At 42.4% G+C, this 24,651-nt stretch overlaps 1 protein-coding gene across 1 annotated transcript in view; it reads right to left on the bottom strand.

The window, feature by feature from the left end:
• Positions 1–24,651, bottom strand: part of LOC132392189 (uromodulin-like 1) — a 113,146-nt gene that overhangs the window by 47,539 nt on the left and 40,956 nt on the right. The window contains exons 10-17 of the mRNA XM_059966034.1: positions 23,275–23,494; positions 16,623–16,763; positions 15,260–15,394; positions 10,806–11,063; positions 9,972–10,229; positions 7,464–7,598; positions 5,909–6,166; positions 129–263 (exon numbers count right to left, since the gene is read on the bottom strand). Of these exons, the coding sequence (XP_059822017.1) occupies positions 129–263; positions 5,909–6,166; positions 7,464–7,598; positions 9,972–10,229; positions 10,806–11,063; positions 15,260–15,394; positions 16,623–16,763; positions 23,275–23,494 (1,540 nt within the window). The remainder of the gene's footprint in view (positions 1–128; positions 264–5,908; positions 6,167–7,463; positions 7,599–9,971; positions 10,230–10,805; positions 11,064–15,259; positions 15,395–16,622; positions 16,764–23,274; positions 23,495–24,651) is intronic.

Here is a 24,651-nt window from a genome sequence, read left to right on the forward strand (position 1 = left end):
ACACATTGTATTGTTAATGTCTGCTGTTCCATTAAGCCTCCCATCAATATCCAAAAGTTATCTTGACTACAGTGTCAATATAAGAAAATACTTAAGTATTGTCAGAATAGAAAGTGTTTAACACTTACAGCATGGGGGATCTTCTGCATATGCAAAGCCCAGGGGGAATCCAGAGGTGTTTGGATAGATAGTCATTGTAGATACAACAGAAGTACTAGTCTGTTGTGAACTAGATGTGTAGCTGAGAGCATCCAAGAGGGCCTCTGTCAATGAAAATAAATAGGTACATTTGAGTTACACACACTAGCCTAATAGAGGTTTACCATCAAGTACTTTCATTAGCGACATATGATTTACTAAAATTAGCATATAGCATTCTGGCACTAATATGAATTTCATCCCAAAGATAAAACTTCAGGTCTCTAAAGATAATTATTCTTGATTGTTGATTTACATTCACTGGTCCATTTGGTACACTAGCCCTCAGATAAAGCAACCTCAGTAAGTCTTCCACTTCATTTCCTCACCACCCCAGCTTCTCTGAAGTACCTCCACTGTGGAAGGCATGTAATCCCATGGAATACATAAGGAAGATTGACATACCTCAGCTGCCATCTCCAATGAATATTTCATCCACATCCATGCATCTCAAACCTATGCCATCTTAATCAAGTTTCAAAGCACATTTATTATCAAAGAATGTATAAATTATAGACCTTGAAATTTGTCTGCTTACAGGCAGCAACAAAGCGAGTAACTCAAAACACCCACTTTTAAAAAAGAACAAAAACCACTGCTCAGAGAAAGAGAGAGAAAAAACACATCTTGCAAACAATAGAAGCATTCCAAACCAGACTGAGTCCAGATCCACTCCCAGAGCAGTAGGCCCACGCCAAGACTCAGTCCCCAGTGGGGCAGTAACACACAGTTGCTGGATTAGTTCACAACTCAATGACGCAGAGAAGGAATGCTCATTTGCAGGAGAGCAAGTGAAATCAGCCCAACCTTCACCTCCGACCCTGATGCTCAGGCTTCCTGTCTACCTGGGCCAACACTTAAACTGTCCAGTCACCAAGTCACCACATTCAAGGACCTGGATCCAGGCATCCCGATACACCTGGGTCACCCCGGCCAAAGCCACTCTCAATCTCACCAAATCTCCTCAGTGCTTGGAGCAATCCAACTTCACATCCGGATTAGGTGGGGGGGCATCAACTCCTCTCCAAATCACTCACTCTACCTCCAGCAGCGATACGAACTCCATCTTTGTCCGCAGCTCGAGCACGTTGCATCTCGCAATGCCCCATCGTGGCTCGTCCCCTGAAACAGCTTCACCTCCACCTGCCTCCTCACTGTCTACAGCAACATTTCACCACAATACACTTTATCAAAGATGTTATAGTAATGGTTTTAGTTGAATCTCTTGCCTTTTGATTTACCGGTAAACTGTCACACATCTTCCGTAGCCCCAAGTTAAGCCAGAAGCACGTGGGAGACTTCTTCCAGTTCGTCTCCTCTTCTCATGTCTCTTTTTTTTCGTTTTCAAGGTGGCTGGGGTCCTGTCAGAGTCCATGATCTACACCTGTGCTCAAACAGCGTTCTTCACAGGCAGTGGGTTCTCACTCCCGGAACTTGCCAAACAGCCTGGTGTTTCGGTATCTCAAGGAAGAGCCTGGAAGCCGTGTGCCTTTGGAGTGCGTTCCCGTGGACGAGCCGATCCCTCACCAATGTCACCAAACAAAGCGTCACAGGAGACTGAAACATCGAGACAGCGGGCACAGCTGTTGGAGGCCTCTGCCTCGAGTGACCCCCCCCCCCCGATGGTGAGAGTATCTGCTGGTTCTCGAGTCAGGGGAGCTTGAATAAGTGATGCTGCAAAACTGTAGCATTGAAACAGCGAGCTGTTGGTCTCCCCTCTCGCTGCTACAGGAGTGATGTCTCTCTCCCTTGTTAGAGAGAGAGAGAGAGAGAGAGAGAGAGAGAGAGAGAGAGAGGGAGGGATGTCAAAGTGTTCGGATGGACAACAGTATTTGACAGACTCTAGACCGCGATCTTTGTAGGCTTTACTATTGCTTGCATGGTGGTTGGTGGGGGGGGAGGGGTTAGTTGATGCTTTTTCTGCTGCTTGTGTGTGAGAGGGGAGAGGGCTTTGAGGCTGTAATGATTTCTCATACATTATTTGGGCTTTTTGTTCTGTTCTGTGGATGTCTGTGAAGAGTAAGGATTTCAGGTTGTGTGCTGGATACATTCTCTGGCATTACATTGAACCATTAAGTTCCATATTTAAAGTTTTAAATACCTGTATCAAGCTCATCCCACAATTTCCTTTATCCAATGAAGAGCAATTTGGCTCGTACTGTCTCCCATCACAACTACACTACCCTACAATTTTCACTCTGATCTGAATTTTCTCCAGCACAAGGTCCATTTAAAAGTACAGAGCTCAAGTTGATATATATGTCATAACTTAAATCCGTGAAGACTTTTCCCTTGTTGGGTTATTTCTTTTAATGTTTTTAAATGACTATAATGCTCCTCAAACAAATACCAGGGGAAAATCATTACGGAGATTTTCCGTTAAAGGGGACATGTGTCCGTCCATGCATTACAAGGGAATCCCAGTAAGGAATCCCGAATCCGGACAGTTGAGCCTGTATCCCAGTATGGTGCATTTCCAATTGAATTAAGCTTCTCCATTGAAAAATACTGCTCCAAGATTCCATTCTCTTCGGTAAGGGTGCAATTTTCTAATTTCATGTAATATTTCTTTTGAAAATGGATATACACTGCATGATTATGGGAGTGAGCGACCAGAAAACACTGATGGTTGTTAAATATACAGTGCGCAGCAATTTCCCCCCCCCCCCCCCCCCCCCCCCGCTGGTGAGCTGTCGGACTGCAGAGGACTCGACAGCTCGGGCTTATTGCGCACACCATTGCCTGCTACAGACCTCTGTAGGAAGAGATGCGCAAAAGAAACAAAAAGTGGGGTGAAGTTCTGGAATCCGGGAACAACTTAGGCTGGTTCTCCCCTCGTTCTTGCTGAAACATTATTCTATGAAATTATTCTATGAAATTCAAGGGAAATCTCCTATCCCACAGAGTGGTGACTAGTTGCAACCTGTCATATCAGGGAGAGTGAGAGGGAAACGGCAGGGGTAGATTTTCATAAACTGATATGGAACAGAAACATGGGTAAGGATCAGATGGGTTGAGTGGCCTCTCTAGTGTGCCAGAGACTGAACCGAATCATGGCTTCGTGAACCCACCCGAGACGCGGCCATCCAGCTGCCCGCTGGAGGGTTTCGGGGCTAACCAGAATCCAGGGCCGCGATGCTGCTTTTAGATCGGGAGATGTGACTGCAGTCAGGGAAGCAAGAATTGTGTTTTCCTGCTCCATCAGGAAGGCAAAATGGCAGCATTCTAGGAGCACTTACAGCCACTTCTGTGATACCAGAGACACGAGGCGCCTGTAGCCCTGACTGGAGTCAACCCCCGCAAAGCTGCAGAGCCAAGTAATGTACCAGGACCGGTTCTGAAAGACTGCACAGCCCAGCAGAGGTGCTGACAGATATATTCAATGTTTCTCTGGGACAATCCATTGTCGCCTTGGTTTAAAAGGCAGCAATCATCATTCCAATGCCAAAGAAGGTGACGGTGACCTGTCTAAATGACTATTGTCAGCTGGCATTAACAACAACCATTATGAAATGCTTTGAGCCACCATTCGTAGAGCACATTAAAGCCTTTGTCCCAGCTACACTGGACCCTTCCCAGTGTCCTTATGGCTCAGATCCATCCACAAGTGATGCAATAGCCCCTGCCCTCCACTCTGTCCTGCCCCACCTAGAAAATGGGGTCTCATGTGCCAGACTGATGTTTCAGTTCAGCATACAAGACCATCACACCCCAGAAAATGATGGGGAAACTGTCCTCACTGGGTCTCAACACCTTCCACTGCATTTGGATACTGGACTTCTTAACAGTAAGGCCACAGTCAGCCCCAACACCAACCACTGTGGAACAGCACAAGTCACCAGTAGTCAACCAGAAAAGACTCCCTTTATTCCCACTCTTTCCCTCCTGCCAACTGGCCAATCTTCTATCCATGCTAGTATCTTTCCTGCAATGCCATAGGCCTTTATTGTGCTAAGCAGCCTCATGTGCAGCACCTTGTCAAAGACCTTCTGAAAATCCAAGTTACTGTACACACCATCCACTGCTCCTCCTTTAAGTATCCTGCTTGTTATTTCCTCAAAGAGTTCCAACAGATTTATCAGACACGATTTACCTTCAAGGAAACCATGCTGACTTTGCCCTATTTTATATGTGCCTCCAAGTACCCTGAAACCTCATACTTAACAATCAACTCCAACATCTTCCCAACCACTGAGCCAGTCTAACAGTCTAACTTCTTGAAGAGTAGAACGACATTTGCAATTTTGCAGTCCCCAAAAACTGTGCCAGAATATAGTGATTCTTGAAAGATCATTACTAATGCCTCCACGTGGCTCTTGAAATTAATCCCTGACTAATGAAGGTCATCACAACAAATGTCTTCTTAACCACCCTATCAACTAGCACTGTAACTTTTGATGTGGGCTCCAGTATCCCTCTGTATCTCCACACTGCTGAGAATCCTGCCATCAACCCTGTACGCTGCTTCCAAGTTCAACCTTCTGAAGGAAATCGCTTCACACTTTTCCAGATTGAACTTTATCTGCCCAGCTCTGTATCTTACTAACGTCGTGTTGTAACCTATGATGTCCTTCTACCCAATTCACATCACCACCAACCTTTGTGTCATCTGCAAATTTACTAATACAACCCACTCTTCCACTCCCCCATCCAAGTCATTTATCAAAATCACAAAGGGCAGGGGTCCCTGTGGATCGTCACTGGTCACCAACCTCCATGTTGAATACTAATATATTCTTTGTGACGGGGTCCAGAATTGACGCTATGAACTGTGCTGCTATTGAGAGAGAGGGAGGTGTCCAATGCAGAGACCCTGTTATTTAAAGAGAGAGAGAGAGACAGACAGAGAGACAGAGATTGCTCGAAAGTTTGATGTTATGGTTTCTCTACAAGCTCGTTTACCTTTCCACGAGGACACTTGCCTGCTTGTAAAGTTCCTGCAGAGAGGAGGGCAGAGCAGGTTGATGTACAGCTGGTGTCCAACATGTGGTGATAAAAACCAGGTCTGCTGGGACACAGAGAGACACACGGTTCAGACACTGAACGAGCTTTGTTGCACCCACAAGAAGGTGGGGTTTTTGGAGGATCGATTCAGGGAAATCGATCAGTTGCTCTCACAGTGTGAACAGGTGTGACCCGTGGGGAATTATTTGTGTGTCCACCCTTGCCTGGGTGATAATTCCACCACTGAAGAATGGTCATATGTATCATGGCCATAGTCGGTGACCACAACGGGAATTCAGAAGACAACGGGAAGATTGACGGCACCAGCTCACTTCTCTCTCTCTCTCTCTCTCTCTCTCTCTCCAACGCTACTCAAATAACTACCTCAAACTGAACTGACCTCTCTTCATCATCATAAGACTCTATTCATTCACCCCTAGGTTTGAAAGAGCCTAGTTTTGTTCCTATTTCCACATTTATGTACATATATATCATTGCTAACCTGTTTGATATATCTGCATTTATAGTACTGTATTGCATAGTTACTAATAAACACTATTAGTTTATAGCAATACCAGACTCCAGAGTGTTTTCCATTTCTGCTGGTTCTTTAACCCGGTCACAGGGTATGTTACATCTTCCTTGAGTGTGGCACCAGAAAGGTACATTTTGCTACAGGAGTGGTTTAACCAGATTTTGTATGGCTGTAATATTATTCCCACACACCCTGTACTCAGTAGGCGTTTCCCAATTCTTTTGCCTCTACCTGTTTTTACTGTCACTTCTGTGGCAGCACTCTCCTCTTCGCAGGCTCGGGAAGCTACGCCTACAGTGTACTCGGTCTCAGGCTCCAAACCCAACACTGTCCATTCCAAATCCATAGTCTCCATTTTCTTTACAATGCTCTCATTCTTCAACACCTGAATATGAAATGTCTGATCTTCGTAAGTGTCTGTCGTCCATGTCAGGTGGAAACTGCCAGTGGTCACATTGGAAACAGTTAAGTTTATCACCGGTGTAGGATCTATTGGAAATGTGTTATTTAAAAAAAAGTCAATAGCAAACAATTGCATATTTATCCAAGTGAGAACTCCAAGACACTTATACATGACATGGATTCAATCAAGCATTCATACCACAGCATTACTGGTTTATATTAGTATTCATATAAAATTACTTTATCTATTGTTTTTTTCTGGCATGCATTACAATTGTGCAAGAGGGTTATTAAACAAAAGGAAAGAGATTACTGAAAATTGGCAAAGGGCAAGAATAAGATGAAGAAAACTTTTTGCAGTTTAAAAGGGTGCAATGATGTGGATTCCAATGTCATAACTGAGAAAGAATGAAGTTCTCTGCTTGAAACAGAAGGTATTTCACAGATTTGATTTTCTCATGAAATGGTTCATATATCAGATTAGGTGAATAGACTAATCAAATGGAGAAAGGGAGGAAGGGATGTAAGTGACCAGTAACGTTCCAGCCAGTTTAACAGAATAAATTTACAGAAACTTTTATTGAGACTGCTACATAAGAGAATGCTTGACCAACGTTTAAATAAATAAAGTCAATAGCTCTTGCTCTTGTCGACCCCTGAAACCCGGATTCTAATGAAAATCCAGTTAGCAGCTGTACTTTACAGCCACCAACAATTGCTTGTGCTGGGAGATTTGGGGCAAAGTTTTACAACTTGAGAAAAGAACTAAGAGAGTAGCTTACATTTACTGATATAGTTCAAAATTTAAAGGGGTAAGTGTCAGTACATACTTCATATGAATGGACTTTAGGATGAATATTGCCATTGATACCCTTGTACTGCTTTGAATGGGCTTGAAGTTTGGTGTACATTAGATTTTTTGGGGAGTTCTCTTCATTAATTGTTGCAACTTTGGTGACATTTCTGGAAAAATGTTTTTTGTGTGTGTGGTGGAAAACCAAGAGAAGCCCAAGTAAATTAAACTGTCAGTTATTTCAGCCACTGTGTGACCAGGTACTGACTTGCATAAAAATTCTAATACACAGAATTTGGACATTTGCCATATCCTAAACAGTCTTTTCAAAAAAGCACAATCCAGTTAGTTCTGTCCGTCCCCCAAAACCCCACAAAATTACTTTCCTTTCTTGATATTGCATCCAAGTCCCTGTTGTCATATTAACAAATCGGCTTTTGATATCTTTTTCAGGGAATGCACCCCACAGGACAGATATAGTACACGAGCACAGTAAATATACGGAGACATAAGAGACAACGAATACTGGAACTGGAGCTAAAAGCAAGCTAATGGAGGAACTCATTGGATAAAAGTACAACAATTACATACAGCATGGAGGAATGTCCGAATAGGGAAAGCCAGGTGAGAACGTAGAGTTGTTCAGATAGATGGCTACTGTAGAAATAACTCCAATGCTGGAATGAATTGAACTCTCTATAGAAGCTGGTCCATTAACGATGGTACCTGTTTGGAAATAACAAATACTGTAATCTAACGGTAACAAATAATGAAAGCCTACTCAACTCCAAACTTAAGCATTCCAACATATTCCGAGCCACAGTTTTGTTTTACTCTCTTGAAACCAAGTCATCCAAACCTCTTCAGTCATTGTATTACTTCAAACATTGATTACTCCTGTACTTGCTAACCTGAAGTATGTGGACTTACTTAGTTACTTACTTACTAAGGAAAATCTCAAATTAAAACCCCCAGTGCTCTCATTTCTTCCAATCTCTTGTCACCATCAGAAATATCACCTCTTTGAATGGAATTGCTTTCAGATAGCATGTCCCAAGTTCTAGAACAGTCTTCCCAAAAGGCATCTTTTTACTTCTCCTTTCTCCTTCTAGTCAACCCTAATACTTTCTCTTTGCCCAAGCCTACAGTAATTTCCCTAATGTGACCTGGAAGCTATTGATGATACCATCACGAGGCATGAAGAAACATTTTGCTACGTTAAAAATTCTTTTGAAATAAATGGAAGCTGTTGAGATTATGGAGGAGCTATATATATTCAAACGGTTCAGTGTAATATCAGAGAATGTATACAGTATACAATCTGAAATTCTTGATCTTCACAGAAATCCAGGAAACTCCATAGAATGAATGATAGAAACATCCGAACACAAAAGCACCATCACATATGCAGGGGCCTGTTTACTTATACATGGTAGTAGGAGATTTAAGCCCTTCTAGTTTATGCTAGTTTACCCATTCCCCCACAAATTTTCCCATATTCTAATTAACACCTCAGATTCTACCACTCACCTACACGCAAGAGTCAATGGACAGTGAACAATCAGTCTACAAGCCTGTGACAGCATGATAGCATCCATTAAGAAGGTCACCATCACCATCTGGAACATGCCCGCTTTTCATTACTGCAATCAGGGACGAGGTGCAGGAGCCTGAAGACCCATGCTCAACATTTCAGGAACAGCTTCTTCCCTCCGCCACCAGATTTCTGTACGGCCCTGGAACTCATGAAAACTAACTCGCTATTCCTCATTTGCATGGTTTATTTATTGTTTTAACTTATTGTAATTTGTCATGCCTGCATTGTACTGCTACCACAAACCAAACTTCACAACTTTCTGTATGTCAATGGCAATCAACCTGAACTGATTTTTGAGATGTGGGAGGGATATGTAGTGGTCACAGTTAGAAGGTGCAGATTCCCACTGGGACTGTAGCAGGAATCTGGTTTGAACCTTTCTCACTAGAGCGGTGTGCTTGGATAATCTATAAAGAAACTGGATTGTGACTTAAAATAACTTCGGCTGAAAATACTTCAGATGTATTTAACCTTTAGCATATCTACAAAGGTAAACTGTTCTCAAGGGCAATTAAATGCTGTTCACACCCTTGAGTGAGTACAGAAGTCTGTTACCCAGATGGAAAGTGGAGATCTTACAATTTTGACTACAAAAGACAGTTTTAAAATCTAAATAAAATTCAATGGAAGTGAAAGCAATTGTTATTTATCAGATTATACACTTAGTGGCCACTTTATTAGGCACACCTGTATACCTGTTGTTAATGCAAATACTTAATGAACCAATCATGTAGCAGCAACTCTGCATAGAAGCATGCAGACATGGCCAAGAGGTTCAGTGGTTGCTCAGACCAAACATCAGAATGGGGGAAGAAGTGTGATCTAAGTGACTTTGACCACAGAATGATTGTTGGTGCCAGACCGGGTGGTTTGAGTACCTCAGAACTGACTTGGATGTGAGAGTTGAACCTGGATCTCTTGAGCTATGAATGAGGCAGCACCACTAAACACTGACTATTGTACCACTACCCCCTAACCTACACCCAACTGGGCTGTCGTAATCTTTGTCCAATATCTCATTTATAACCACAACTCCGGTGGTCTTGCTCTGAAGGTTCAGCCAAAATTCTGGCAGCACTGTGGTATAGTGGTTAGTGCAATGCGTCACAGTACAAAAAATGTGGTTTAGAATGTTTACAGTGCAGTGACAGACGTATAGATAGAGGAATGTGAGATTGTTTGGAATCTGGTTGATCAGTTTAACAACTGGGGGAAGAAATTTTCAAAGTGGCATGATGATTTTGTTTTAGTAGCTCCCTAGCACTTTCCAGAATGGAGCTTTTGGAAAAGGCAGTTTGCTGGGTGGGAGGTGTCCACAATGATGTTTCCTGTCCACTTCTTTGTCCTGGGTGGCAGACTGCAGCCAATGACCTTCTCTGCTGACCTGAGAGTTTGCTGTAGTTTTCATATATTGGGAGAGGACGCTGTATCAGATTGTGTTACATTTCCACAGAGCTCCATTACAACTACCCAGAAACACTTTCCAGCCATTGTACTTTTACCTGTTTTCACTCTGAGCTTCGTGGCAGTGCTGTCTTCTTCATGGGCTCTGCACACAATGCTCAAGGTGTACTCAGTCTCTGGCTCCAGCCCTGACACGCTCCACTCCATTTCCGAGGTCTCTGCCTTGCTCACAATGCTGTCATTTCTCAGGAGTTGCACAATAAACGTCTGCCCGTAGGAGACCTCCGTCGCCCAAGTCACCAGGAGACTGGTGCCAGTGACCTCAGAGACAGTCAGGTTACTTACTGGAGAAGGGGCTGTCAGGGAGACAAATTAGAGAATGGCCGTCAGTATAACCCAGCTAAATGATCAATAAGACCATAAGATACAGAAGCAGAACTCAGCCCATCACTCCTGATTTATCAAACCCCTCAACCAAATCCTCCTGCCTCTTCCTCATAACCTTTGACTCATTTACTAATCAGAACCTATCAACCACCCAATGACTTGTGGTCCACAGCTGTTTGTGGCAATGAATTCCACAGATTCACCTCCCTCTGCCTTAAGAAATTCCTCCTCATCTCTGTTCTAAAGGGACAGAGATATCTTTGCATTCTGAGTCTGTGCCTTCTGGTCCTAGGCTCCCCTGCTATAGGAATGCAAGGCTTCCATATCCTCCATTTTAATAATTGCCATTGGGAGCTTATGTTCACAAAAACGTACCTGGAAAAGTATGGAGCTTAATGGGAGTAAGATTCCCTCAAGCAGATATGACAAGAAGCAAACATGCCTCCCAACCCCACCTTAAAAAATGGAATTTAATTACTTCCCAATTCACACACAATAAGGAATATCTAGCACCCTGTAGGTGCTCAGATTATTAGTGGTTTTACCTGTAATTACTTTCAGCTCATTGGGTGTGCTTTCTTGTCCACAGCCTCTGGACACGACGCTAATGATGTACTCAGTGCTGGGTTCCAGTCCCAAAGTGCTCCATTCCATTTCTTGTGTCTCAGTCTCATTCACTACATTCTTGCCTTTTAACACCTGAACAATATATACCTGCTCCTTCGCAGTATCTGTGCTCCAGGTCCCTTGAAAGCCTCTGCTGGTAACATTGGAAATGGTCAAATTGACAGCTGGGTAAGGACCTGTTCAAAAATATGTTAATGCATTAGTGCATGACCAAAGCAAACCCGCAAAATTATCCCAGATAAAAAAAAATGACACACTCCTCTGTATGTTTCAATATATAAATGATAAATGAATCTTGAGTCTTGTAGGGAGGTAATTTATTATGAAAAAATGCGGACATTATTATATGGAATCTTAGTAGTTTCAAGTGACCATTGGAGAAATAGTTTTAAATTGTGGTATGAATCTGTGGCTGAAGCCATCAAGACCTGGAAAACTCCCCATTTCTGTGACATTTTAGGGTTTGCGAGCCTTCAGTACTGCTCACACTCTCTCCTCAGTTGGTCCGATGCCTTTCGGTGCAAGAGAATTCCCATGAAAACTAGTCTGTCTATTTTGAGCTGACATTTCTCCGGGTTCAGTGTCAGTCCACACTCTGGGAGACACTCTATGACAGCATGCAGTCTCTTATCCTGCAGTTTTTAGTTATGTTCATGTACAATCACATATCTGAGATGGTCTCAGCTCCTTCAATTCCAGCTAAGGCATTTGCTGTCTCATCTGGTACTGCTCGCTGGCTGATGACATCCCAACTATCAGACTCTTGTACCCGCACACCACATGATGCACAGCAAGTGTGGTTATCTCTCTAGATTCTGGAGTTCGTTCTAGCTGGTAATAGCTGCAATCCAAGCTAGTTTGCTGAACACTGCAGCTCCATTCATACCCTATAGTATCTCATCTACAGATGGAATGGGATGTCTCTTCCTCACAATTGCTTCATTTGCCTTTCTCATGTCTCGGCACATTCTGATGTCCTTGTCAGGTTTTGGTAAAATGACTACCAGGTTAACCCAAGGAGTTAGGCCTTAATAATGTCCATTTTCATTAGCTGTTCATTTGTTTTTCTCAAAAGCCTCCGTTAAGTTGCATCTGAGTGGCTGGGCCACAGGTTTTACCTTTGGATCAACATACAAACTGATCTGCTTAGCGTTCAGCTTTCCTACCCTGTCAGACACTTACAGGTACAGCAGCTTGAGTGACTCTTTAACTTTTGTCACTACTGACACATTTTCTTCAATCTTTAACACACCCAATTTTGTAGCTGTCTCTCTACCTCGGAGTGGTTCACCATTGCCTTTTATCACGATGAACTCCTCCTGGTCTGTCCTGTTTCCAGTACTTATTTCACATTCAAACACCCCTTCATCCTCCGGTGATGTGCTGGATGAATATGGATACAGCTTTCTCTTCTGCTTAGGAATATATGAATGGCACTTTTTCTTCTCTGACAAGCTTTTCCCGCACATTTTCACACAGGGCTCCTGAATCTACTAATATCCTAGGTTCACATCCCCTACACAAAAATTTTCAGATGACTCTGTTTCATTAACAACAAATGCAAAGTCTTTCTGTTCATCCTCAATATTGTTCATTTTTTGAATCTTTAATCCTTTTGTCCAGCACATTTTTGTAAAGTAGTCCTTTTCGTTAACACGTACAACATGCTAGAGGAACTCAACAGGTCAGGCAGCATCTCTGGAAATGAGCAGTCAACGTTTCAGGCTGAGACCCTTCAGTGTATTTTCTGCATGTCTGTCTACAAGCTGTGCACTTTGGATCTCTGCCCAGGTGATCTGTGCTTCTACGTCTGTAGCAACTCCTTTCATTTGTATTGGTAGACTTTCTTTTTCCCTCTGTCTTTTTGCCGTGTGTTGTGCTCTCAGTGTGAAACATGGCACACGGTCTCTGACCAGCTCCCTTGGAGTGCCAAGGCTGACAATTGTTCCTCTACTTTCTCACATTGTGCCGCTATTTCCAGTGTGAGGGCAAGCATTAGACCCTGCATATTCTCCAGTGCTTTTCTCCGCACATAGACTGAGTTACATTTTCCCACCACGGCATTCTTGATTTGGTTGTCTGTCTCCAATTGAAAATTACAGTCTTTTGCTGCCTGCCGAACTGTAGAACCAGCTCATCTTGTTTTTGGGCAGCTAATGAAAATACTGCCGGGCAAATGTAGTGTTGACCAGGGGAACAAAGTAAGCATTCTGCACATCCACTGCTGCCGTGTAGTCTGTGACTTGTCCCGTGTTTGGTAGTGTTGAGAATATATCCTGCACATCTGGTTCCACAAGGTGCAACAATATTGTCTTTGTTTTGTAATATCTGTTGCATTACCATTCATTACCATTGGCATAAAGTTCAAATGAGTTGAGCCACCATGTCTATCTCGGACCTAGTGCAGCTGGCTTCATAAAACATTGGAAGTATTGAATCCCAGATTTCTCCATTCTCATCAACTAATGTTAAACCTACTTTCAAAATCCCATTCAATTAGGTAGCACATATATCATGTGACTCAACGTTTCGTGCTCTGAATGTGTCTTTATTTCTCATTCTCTCTTTCATGCTCCCACACATCACATGTTGTTCTGCCCCAGACTGGTGACAACATTACCATACTTGACAAGTGTCAAACTACATGAACTGACCTTACCACTTCAATACATCACAATTGATAGGACAGACAACCACCAGTAGTATTGCTAGTGTTCACATTTGTTCTGTTTTCATTTAAATACATAATAGGTAATTAGTAGTTTCTCTTTCTTATAACTTCTTAACTATTTCCATGAAACTTCGACTAATTAGGGCAGCCACCTAATTGGGCCAAAATGTACTAGTCATGATGTGTCCTATTTAACCAGAATCCACTGTGCATGTATATATTATGTGTGTGTGTGTGTGTGTGTGTGTATATGGACACACACACATTTATTTATTTATACATATATGCGTGTGTGTGAGTGTGTGTGTGTGTATTTCTTACTGTAATTTATAGTATTCTTTATCATGTAATACACTTTACTGCTGCCACCGAACAACAAATTTCACAACTTATCTCAGTAATAGGAAACCTGATTCTGATCTGCCTTTTCCACCTTCCCCGGTACATTGCATGGCCCTTGAAGACTCTGTTACATAAATGCAGGTCTCTTTCTTTTGCATGAGAAATGAAGCAAGTTTGAATGACAGGGAGCATGGGGTGTGATGCAGACCAACAATGCTCCCAACCCACGCAGCGAGCCAACAGTGAAAGACTTACTGCCAAGGCACGTAGAAGTGCTTTGAGTAACAGGACAGAAACGTCTCCAGGCCATTCTTGCACTGGAGTGGACCCATCTGCCTGGCTGATCCAGTGAGAGGAAGAGCAGAGTTTCTTCCCCAAGGATACAGAGATCAGTGACAAGACGAGGATAGAGTTGCTGTTCGAGGGCAGGTGGTGGTAAGCAAGCTTTTCAATTGCTGCACTCTAGAGGATTCCCAAAGAACTCCTAGAAAGGGAATTGCTGGATATTTGAATTGACTTTCTTTCTTCCAACCTTCAAATACATGAGGAGCAAAAATCTTTACCTTACGTCTCTGTCTAAATGTGCAATGTGCAATTTATAGTAATTTGTAATAAATAATGCATACAAAGGACATTCAATGTAGCATAGAAGTACAATTGTATCAGCGTGAATTAATCAGTCTGATGGCCTGGTGGAAGAAGCTGTCCTGGGGCCTGTTGGTTCTGGATTTTATGCTGCGGTACCGTTTCCTGGATGGTAGCAGCTGGAACAGTTTGTGGTTGGGCTGACTCAGGTGTGCACTTGCTACCATTCTCCTCAACACTTTAGAAGGTTCTTCTGCTGGGGGCTCACTTCTACCCACACAATAGAAAGCAGCATTCTACACCACCTCCCTCCAGCATCCCAATTTACACCGTGAGACCTTTCAATTTATGTTCAGTAACCAGCTGTAATCCTTTCTCCAGGCAACACGAGTGGATCTGCAGATGCTGGAAATAAATAAAAACACAAAATGCTGGCAGAACTCAGCAGGCCAGACAGCGTCTAAGGGAGGAGGTAGAGACGATGTTTCGGGCTGAAACCTCATGCCTGCACCACGTTCAACATTTGTAATGAGACTCTTCCACTTTCATGGACTGCGCAGCCCCACACCTCATTGTATCTGCCATTTTGTTTCGACTCTTCAGCATGGTTTTAAATTTACCTTTGTCAAAGCAGTTTGAAAACAATGAGTATTTTTCTGACAATACACTCAAACCATGATTGCAACCTTCAAATCTTTGCCAAAGAGCTAACTGTTGACAGCAAACAGTACCAATAAAACAATGGAGTATGTAGACACAATGAGGATCACATACCACAGTGAGAAGTTTCTGAATACGGAAAACTGGCTGGAAATTCAAGGCCATTCACGTAGGTGACCATTGCAGAGGGAAATACAGTAGAAGATTGTTCCTCAGCACTTGTAGGAGTTAGCACAGTGGTAGTACTTTCTGCCAGAAAGAGAAGTAATTTTTGTGTTTAGAATGTGACTATCTCACATCCATCATTGTGCCAGGAGGACAATGGTGGATTTTATTTTGAACTGCCATCTGCAGTTTAATACCTTGATGTGCAAATATAGACATATAAATACAATGGCCTATTAATATACACTCATTGGCCACTTTATCATGTACACCTGCTTGTTAATGCAAATATTTAACTCAATGCATAAAAGTGTGCAAACATAGTCAAAAGGTTTAGTTGTTGTGCAGACTAAACAGCAGAATGTGATGTAAGAGACTTAGTCTGTGGAATGAGTGTTGGTGCCAAAGGGGTGGTTTAAGAATCTCAGACGCTGCTGTCTCCTGAGTTTACAGAGATTGGTCGAGAAAACAAAAATATTCAGTTACTGGCATTTCTGTGGGCAAAAATGCCATGTTAAGGAGAGAGTTCAGAGTAGAATGGCCAGATTGTTTCAAACTGACAAGAAGGTGACAGTAACTCAGATAAACACATTTTACAACTATGGTGTGCAGATGACCATCTCTGAACACACAGGTCAAACTTTGAAGTGGATGGGCTACAGCAGCAGAAGACGACAATCTCTGTGGCCACTTTATTAGGTACAGGAAGTAAGTCCTAATCTTATGTTTAAAAGTAACTTGTGTTTGCAAATCATAATGTGGCCAGTGTGTGTCTATACATCATTTCACTGTAGTCATGATTGATCAGTCTAATAGGAAAATAAAACATCTGAAGTTTCGGACCCCATCATTATCAGATTAACCAACTGAACATTTGAAGACACTTGGATACATCTGTTTCATATCTAATCTGTGTACTGATTGTTGACTAAAGTTAATCTCTGTGAGCAAGTGTAGTTGAGTGTCTCTATCAGGGTGGATTCACAGCTTCCAGTCTAACCAGCCCTCAGTCTTGGCGCATGGGTAATGAAATAGTCACTTAGGTTCATTCCAGCAGAATTGGAAAAAAAAACAAATATGGACTGTTTAATAACAGGAAGATGGGTTTCAGTCTGTAGGACCCAATAACTAAGGAACAGGAATCCCAAATCCAAAGGCCAAAACTTGGTTTCTTGGGCTCTATTCATAAAGGTTGAAGGAAGAGAAATTGTGGGTGTACTAGAAGTGAGCCTTGATCAGTTCCTTCCTATTGCAAACAAATGTAATTGCGTGCCCTGGTCTACTTTTAAAATGATTCAAATCTGAGGAATACCTTCACAGAATCGACCAGGCCAGGCTGGGTCCATATCTCTGTAACTTGCGCTGCAGATACACGTATAGGATCCCACATTGTTCTTGCACATTGCATGAGGCGAGCAGTCATTGTAAATAGGAGAGGTGCATTCATTAACATCTGAAGAGACAGAAATGTGTTAGCAATGTAATACAATAGAATGTTAGTAATTAAATATGACTAGCAAATGCACACACGTAAAGTTAGGTATACACCACACACACAGTCAATCACGACCACCAGACGAGGACAGAGATCCTGGAGAGTATATAACAAAATAATCAGATTCTTAACATTGATTCCAGTAGAATTAAAAGAAATAAATCAAGATTGTTAATATAATAAAATCAAAAATCAGAACTCCTCTTTCTGTGCTATGACTGCAACACTAATTAGGCATGTGGTAGAATTGTACGTTGACTTTTGTGGGCAAGTGTCAGGCTTTATTGGAAGTTCACTGTTTATATTCATATTCATCTGAACCATCTTCTGCAACCAAACACCAGCACAGGACAAGCTCTCAGGCAAAAAATTGCATGGCTGAGGGATTGGAGCAGGGGGCAGGGATTCAGATTTCCGGATCATTGGGACCTGTATGAAAACGACGGGTTACACTTGAATGCAATGGGGAGCAATATCCTGGCGGGGAGGTTTGCTAAGGCTGTTGGGGAGAGTTTAAACTAGAATTGCTGGGGGGTGGGAACCGAACTGAAGTGATGGAAGAAGGGGAGGTTGGCTCACAAATAGAGAAAGCTTGGAGACAGTGCGAAAGGGAGGATAGCCAGCTGATAGAAAAGGGACGTGCTCAGACAGATGGTTTGAGATGTGTCTATTTTAATGCAAGGAGTATTATGAATAAAGTGGATGAGCTTTGAGCGTTGATCAGCACTTGGAGCTATGGTGTTGTGGCCACTACAGAGACTTGGATGGTGAAGGGGCAGGAATGGCTACTTCAAGTGCCAGGCTTTAGATGTTTCAAAAAGGATAGAGAGGGAGGCAAAAGAGGTGGGGCGTGGCACTGTTGATCAGGGATAGTGTCACAGCTACAGAAAAGGGGGAAGTCATGGCAGGGTTTCTACGGAATCTCTGTGGGTGGAAGTTAGGAATAGGAAGGGGTCAATAACTCTACTGGGTGTTTTTTATAGACCGCCCAATAGTAACAGGGACATCAAAAAGCAGATAGGGAGACAGATTCTGAAAAGATGTAATAATAATAACAGGGTTGTTGTGGTGAATTTCCCAAATATTGATTGGCATCTCCCTAGAGTGAGGGGTTTAGATAGGGTAGAGTTTGTTAGGTGTGCTCAGGAAGGTTTCTTGACACAGATGTAGATAAACCTACAAGAGGAGCAGCTGTACTTGATCTGGTATTGGGAAATGAACCTGGTCAAGTGCCAATTCTCTCAGTGAGAGAGCATTTTGGAGATAGTGATCCCAATTCTATCTCCTTTAGAATAGCACAGGAGAGAGATAGGAACAGACAAGTTATTGATACATTTAATTGAAGAAAGGAGAAACATGAGGCTATCAGGTAAGAACTTGGAAGCATAAATTAGAAACAGATATTCTCAGGGAAATGTACAGAAGAAATGTGGCAAATGTTCAGGGGATATTTGCGTGGGGTTTTGAGTAGGTACGTTCCAATGAGACATGGAAAGACTGGGAGGGTACAAGATCCGTGGTGCACAAAGGCTGTTGCCACAAATCTAGTCAAGAAGAAAAGAAGAGCTTATGAAAGGTTCAAAAACCTAGATAATGATAAGAATCTAGAAGATTATAAGGCTAGCAGGAAGGAGCTTAAAAATGAAATTAGGAGAGCCAGATGGGGCCATGAGAAGGCCTTGGTGGACGGGATTAAGGAAAACCCCAAAGCATTCTACACGTATGTGAAGACCAAGAGAATAAGACATGAGAGAATAGGACAAATCAACTGTGACAGTGGAAAAGCATGTATGGAACCGAAGGAAATAATGGAGGTACTTTATGAATACTTTGCTTCAGTATTCACTATGGAAAAGGATCTTGGCAATTGTAGTGATGACTTACAGCAGACTGAAAAGCTTCAGCATGCAGATATTAAGAAAGAAGAGGTGCTGGAGCTTTTGGAAAGTGTCAAGTTGGATAAGTCACCAGGACCACTCAGGATGTACCCCAGGCTACGGTGGGAAGCGAGGGAGGAGTTTTCTGAGCCTCTGGCAATGACTTTGCATCATCAGTGAGAACGGGAGAGGTTCCAGAGGATTGGAGGGTTGCAGATGTTGTTCCTTTATTCAAGAAAGGGAGTAGGGATAGCTCAAGAAATTATAGGCCAGTGAGTCTTACTTCAGTGGTTGGTAAGTTGATGGAGAAGATCCTGAGAGGCAGGATTTATGAACATTTGGAGAGGCATAATATGATTAGGAATAGTCAGCATGGCTTTGTCAAAGGCAGGTCATGCCTTAGAAGCCTGATTGAATTTTTTGAGGATGTGACTAAACACATTGATGGAGGTAGAGCCGTAGATGTAGTGTATATGGATTTCAGCAAGGCATTTGATGAAGTACCCCATGCAAGGCTTTTTGAGAAGGTAAGGAGGCATAGGATCCAAGGGGACATTGCTTTGTGGATCCAGAACTAGCTTGCCCACAGAAGGCAAAGAGCGGTTGTTATCGGCTCATATTCTGCATGGAGGTTGGTGACCAGTGGTGTGCCTCAGGGATCTGTTCTGGAACCCCTACTCTTTGTGATTTTTATAAATGACCTGGATGAGGAAGTGGAAGGATGGGTTATTAAATTTGCTGATGACACAAAGGTCGGGGGTGTTGTGAATAGTGTGGAGGGCTGTCAGAGGTTACAACAGGACATTGACAGGATGCAAAACTGGGCTGAGAAGTGGCAGATGGAGTTTAACCCAGATTAATGTGAGGTGGTTCATTTTGGTAGGTCAAATATGATGGAAGAATATAGCACTAATGGTAAGTCTCTTGGCAGTGTGCAGGAACAGAGGGCTCTTGGGGTCCGAGTCCATTGGACACTCAAAGCTACTATGCAGGTTGACTCTGTGGTTAAGAAGGCATACAGTGCATTGGCCTTCATCAATCATGGTATTGGTTTAAGAGCCAAGAGGTAATGTTGCAGCTATATAGGACCCTGGTCAAAACTCACTTAGAGTACTGTGCTCAGTTCTGGTCACTTCACTATAGGAAGGATGTGGAAACCATAGAAAAGGTGCAGAGGAGATTTACAAGGATGTTGCCTGGATTGCGGAGCATGCCTTATGAGAATAGGTTGAGTGAACTCGGCCTTTTCTCCTTGGAGCGATGGAGGATGAGAGGTGACCTGATAGAGGTGTTCAAGACAATGAGAGGCATTGATCATGTGGATAGTCAGAGGCTTTACCCCAGGGCTGAAATGGCCAGCATGAGAGGCCATAGTTTTAAGGTGCTTGGAAGTACTTACAGAGGGGATGTCAGGGGTATTTTTTTTAAACAGAGAGCATGGGTGTGTGGAGTGGGCTGCCAGCAGCAGTGGTGGAGGTGGAAACGATAGGGTCTTTTAAGAGACTCCTGGATGGCTACATGCAGCTTAGAAAAATAGAGGGCTATGAGTAAAGCCTAGGTAGTTCTAAGGTAGGGACATGTTTGGCACAGCTTTGTGGGCTGAAGGGCCTGTATTGTGCTGTAGGTTTTCTATGTTTCTATGTTCTAAGATTGACTTTCATTTTCCCTGAGAGAAAAGAAGGTGGCGGCACAAAATGGAAATTCAAGTGAAAATTAGGCTCAACCTGAAAGGAAATAGAAAATTCCAGAAATGCCCATCATATGAGGCAGAAAAAGAACAAATATAGTTAATGCTTTAAACAGAAATACATTTATTCATTAAATAATTAGCACTATACAGATGGGAATTACATTGACAACCTTGACTTCACCCAATGAAAGCTATTCCCTTTGTCCTCTTCATCATCCCCACCCACACACACGCACTTTCTCTGCGTTTTGCTCCCAGTTTGTTTACTCACTTTCCCAGTTACAATGAACAGTCTCTGATCCATAGCAATAATTCTGTTTTTCTTTGTACTGATGTTGCCCAACCAGTTTGCAGCAGGTTCTGCCTTCCTTTGAGACAATTCGGTTCTATCTTTATGAATTGAAACTTAAGGCATGGTGCACATAAAATGTGGCATTGCATTGAAAGACAAGGCTGCAATCCCCTGCCTTCCATCTTACAAATGCACCCAAGACAGACGAACAGCTGAGATTTTGCAAATTAGGTAACTGAAGGAAAATGCTTTAAATCTAAATTTTGGTTTTTAAAATGCAGCGCTTTGCAATCGCTTTCAGGTTTTCTAGGCTACCCACATGAGCTACAACTGAGAGAGCAGATACCCCAACCCATGCCCAGGGTTACTGAAAAATCAAGGAAACATCACAGTAAGAGCAATTGGTTCAGTGACTGTCATATTTGGACTAAGAGCTCAAGAGGCCAAGGTTACCAAGTCTGCATCCATGTTCAGCATACTTTCAAGAGATCAGTAACAGCAAGGCATTCCAAGCCATTCTGCACATACATGAAAAGCAAAGGGATAAGTAGGGAGAGGGTAGGGCCACTCAAGGATAAAATGGGGAACATGTTCTTGGAGGCAGGGGATGTGGGAGAGGTCATATATCATGGGTTCCCAACCTGAGGTCAACGGACCCCTCAGTTAATGGTAAGGGCCCATGGCATAAAAAAGGTCGGGAACCCCTGCCTAAATGAATACCATGTGACACTATTTACCACAGAGAAGCATGGAGTGGAATGTGTTAATATGTTAGGGCATCTTAAACTAAAAGAAGAGGTAATGTTGAGTCTCTTGAAGAATACTAGCCCCCAGGGCCTGATGGGATATAGCCTAGGTTGTTGACTGACTCAAGCGATGAGATAGCTGGGGACCAAGACCTTAACCCTAACCACAAGTGAGGTCTCCAAGGACTGGAGTGTGGTCAGTGTTGTTCCTTTGTTCAGTAAGGGATAGTTGTGGTAATTATAGACAGGTGTGCCTCATGCCAATGGCAGTTGTTAGAAAGGATTCATAGGGATACGATTTATGAATATTTGAAAGTCCACAACATAATTATAGAGAGTCAACATGGACAGGTCATGTCTTACTTACTTGATTAATTTTTTTGATGAGGTGATAAATACGATTGAAGATGGGGCTGTGGATGATGCTACATGAATTATATTAAGGCATTTGACAGGGTCCATCATGCTAGGTGTCCAGTTGATGAAAATGTATGGGATCCACGATGAGTTGGCCATTTGGATTCAGAATTTACTTGCCCACAGAAGACAGAGTATAGTGGCTGATGGGAGTTATTCTTGCTAGAGATCTGTGATTCGTGGTGCTCCACAGTTATCCATAACAGGATCACTACTGTTTGCGGTAATTTATAAGTGACTTGGATGAAAATATGGATGGGTAGGTTCATAAACTCACAGACAACATGAAGATTGGCAGCATTGTGGAGATTGCAAGAATTGCCAAAGGTACAATGGGATATACTGAGATCATTACAGCAGAAAAAATGTTTAATTTGTCAAGCATGATGTGTTGCACTTTGGCAGATCAAATCTAAGGGGATAGTACACAATTAATGGCAGGACCCTGATAGGATGTGAAAGAAGAATATGGCATATTTGCCATAACTACACGTGGTTTTAAGTTCCAGGATCAGGCAATTATGTTGTCGTTTTATAAAACTCTTGTTAGCTGGTTGAATACTGTGTTTTGTTCTGGTCTGCCCATTATAGGAAGGATGTGAAGGCTTTGGTGAGGGTTCAGAAGAGGTTTACCAAGCTGCATCCTAGATTAGGGGGAGTGGTTGGACAAACTTGAGTTGTTTTCTGTGGAGTAGCAGTGACTGATGGGAGACAGGATAGAAGTGTACAGGATAGATACTGTAAGACCATGAACAGTATAGAGAGATAGTTGGTATCTTTTTTCCATGGTCAAAATGTCTAATACTATGGTACATGCATTAAAGCTGAGAGGAATAAATTCAATGATCTGTTTTTGATGAAAGTACAACAGAGGCATTTAGGAGGATTTTAGGAAGCAAAATGAATGAGTATAGAATAGGGGAATTGGACATAGTGTAGACCACAGGGATTAGTTTAGTTAGGCATTTAAATACTAGTTAACAAAACAACATGGACTGAAGGACCTGTTCCTACACTGCACAGTACTATATTCTATGTACCATTGCTTATTTTAATGGGCATACATCAGTCTCAAGAAACCATGGATTTACGCCTTGGAAAGTTTCCAGGGTGCAGGTCTGGGCAGGGTTGTATGGGAGACCAGCAGTTGCCCATGCTGCAAGTCTCCCCTCTCCACAGCACCGATATTGTCCAAGGGAAGGGCAAGGGCCGATACAGCTTGGCACCGGTGTCGTCACAGAGCAATGTGTGGTTAAGTGCCTTGCTCAATGACACTGCCTTAGCTGAGGCTCGAACAAGCGACCTTCAGATCACTAGACCAACGCCTTAACCACTTGGCCACGCGCCAACACACATATAATATTTTAATATTACATTATAAAAATGCCTTTTACCTCCAAGGAACTTGGGCTTCAAGTTCAATTATGTGAGAATGGACTTCACCCACCTGAAATGGAGGTGTTATTGTGATTGAATTCAAAGACAGAGCTGTTGTAAAGAGAGGAGATCAAAGCAGAGGATGCATTCCAAATATTCAGCTGAATTCCTGGATCAATAACGATTTCAAAGTTCACCACAATACTCCCATTGCTGAGAGACTTGACACGGGCCAGAATTTTCCTACTTTTGTACCATTGACGAATTGTTGGCGGAAGGGATCGTTCAATCTGAAATGAAAAGAAGGTTATAAAATCTTTCATGGCTAGTCACTACTTCATTGTACGGAGTTGGATGGCATTTCAGCACGCCGTCCCCATTGATACACAGTTTGGAGAAGGTACTTTAATATTCGAGGTAACTCTGAGTTTCAAATAGTTCAAGTTGCATTGTGGATTCAGTTAGTCAGTGATTATCAGGATACCATCATGAAAACTATTAAAGGTTTTGTGAAATCCTTTATAGTTCATGGAAGGAACCTTCTCCAGTTTTCAATGTGACTCTGGTCATTACTCGGAATTGAATATAAATACTGAATTTCTACTGTCACCCACATTTCAACAAACTAGATCTCTTTTTATGCTTTTATTTACAAGGCGTGGTTTTCATGTTTAAATTCCCCCTGAACTGTGCAGATTGCTGTGAGTCAAGCAAACGTGAGTGGGCCTAGTCACAAATAATCAAAAAACCTCTTCACTTCAGTGAATGCGTGTCAGAGTAGCCTAACATTTTACACTGCCAACTGTAAAGCCGGGGTTCAATTCCCATTGCCGTCTGTAAAGGATTTGTACATTCTCTGTGTGATGGGTTTCTGTGTTAGTTTTCTTCAGGTGCTTTAGTTAACTCCCACATTCTGAAGACGTGCCGGTTAGGGTCAGTGAGTTTCTAGGGATGCTACGTTGGCGCCAGAAACACGGTGACACTTGCAGGCTGCCCAGCACAATCCACGCTGATTGGATTTGATGCAAGCGACACATTTCACTGTATGTATTGATGTACACATGACAAATAAAGCTAATCTTTAGATAAATAATCAATTTTGTTAAATTGTTTAATGAAAAGAAACAAAATATGTGGCAGCTTTAACGTTTCTTCCACGATGAAAGAAGAGGGTCGAGAAGACAGGATATTAATTCTGAACACTGCTGGGCAAATTTGAAGAAAAAAAACATTAATGCTGCAATTTAACTCAAATCTCTAGATTATAATTCCAGTATTGCATGATTTTTCACTCTCATGCACATATCAGCCAACAGAAAAGGAATTCAGACTCATTTTCACAATATTAACATGGTTTTTTCTTCCTGAAATCCAAAGTGACTTGAGACACATTTCCCTCAGTTGAAGGATCAGTGAACCCCACCTCATTCCACAACTCCATCCACTC

This window comes from Hypanus sabinus, chromosome 4 (genome assembly GCF_030144855.1).
Source record: "Hypanus sabinus isolate sHypSab1 chromosome 4, sHypSab1.hap1, whole genome shotgun sequence".
Lineage (NCBI taxonomy): Eukaryota > Metazoa > Chordata > Chondrichthyes > Myliobatiformes > Dasyatidae > Hypanus > Hypanus sabinus.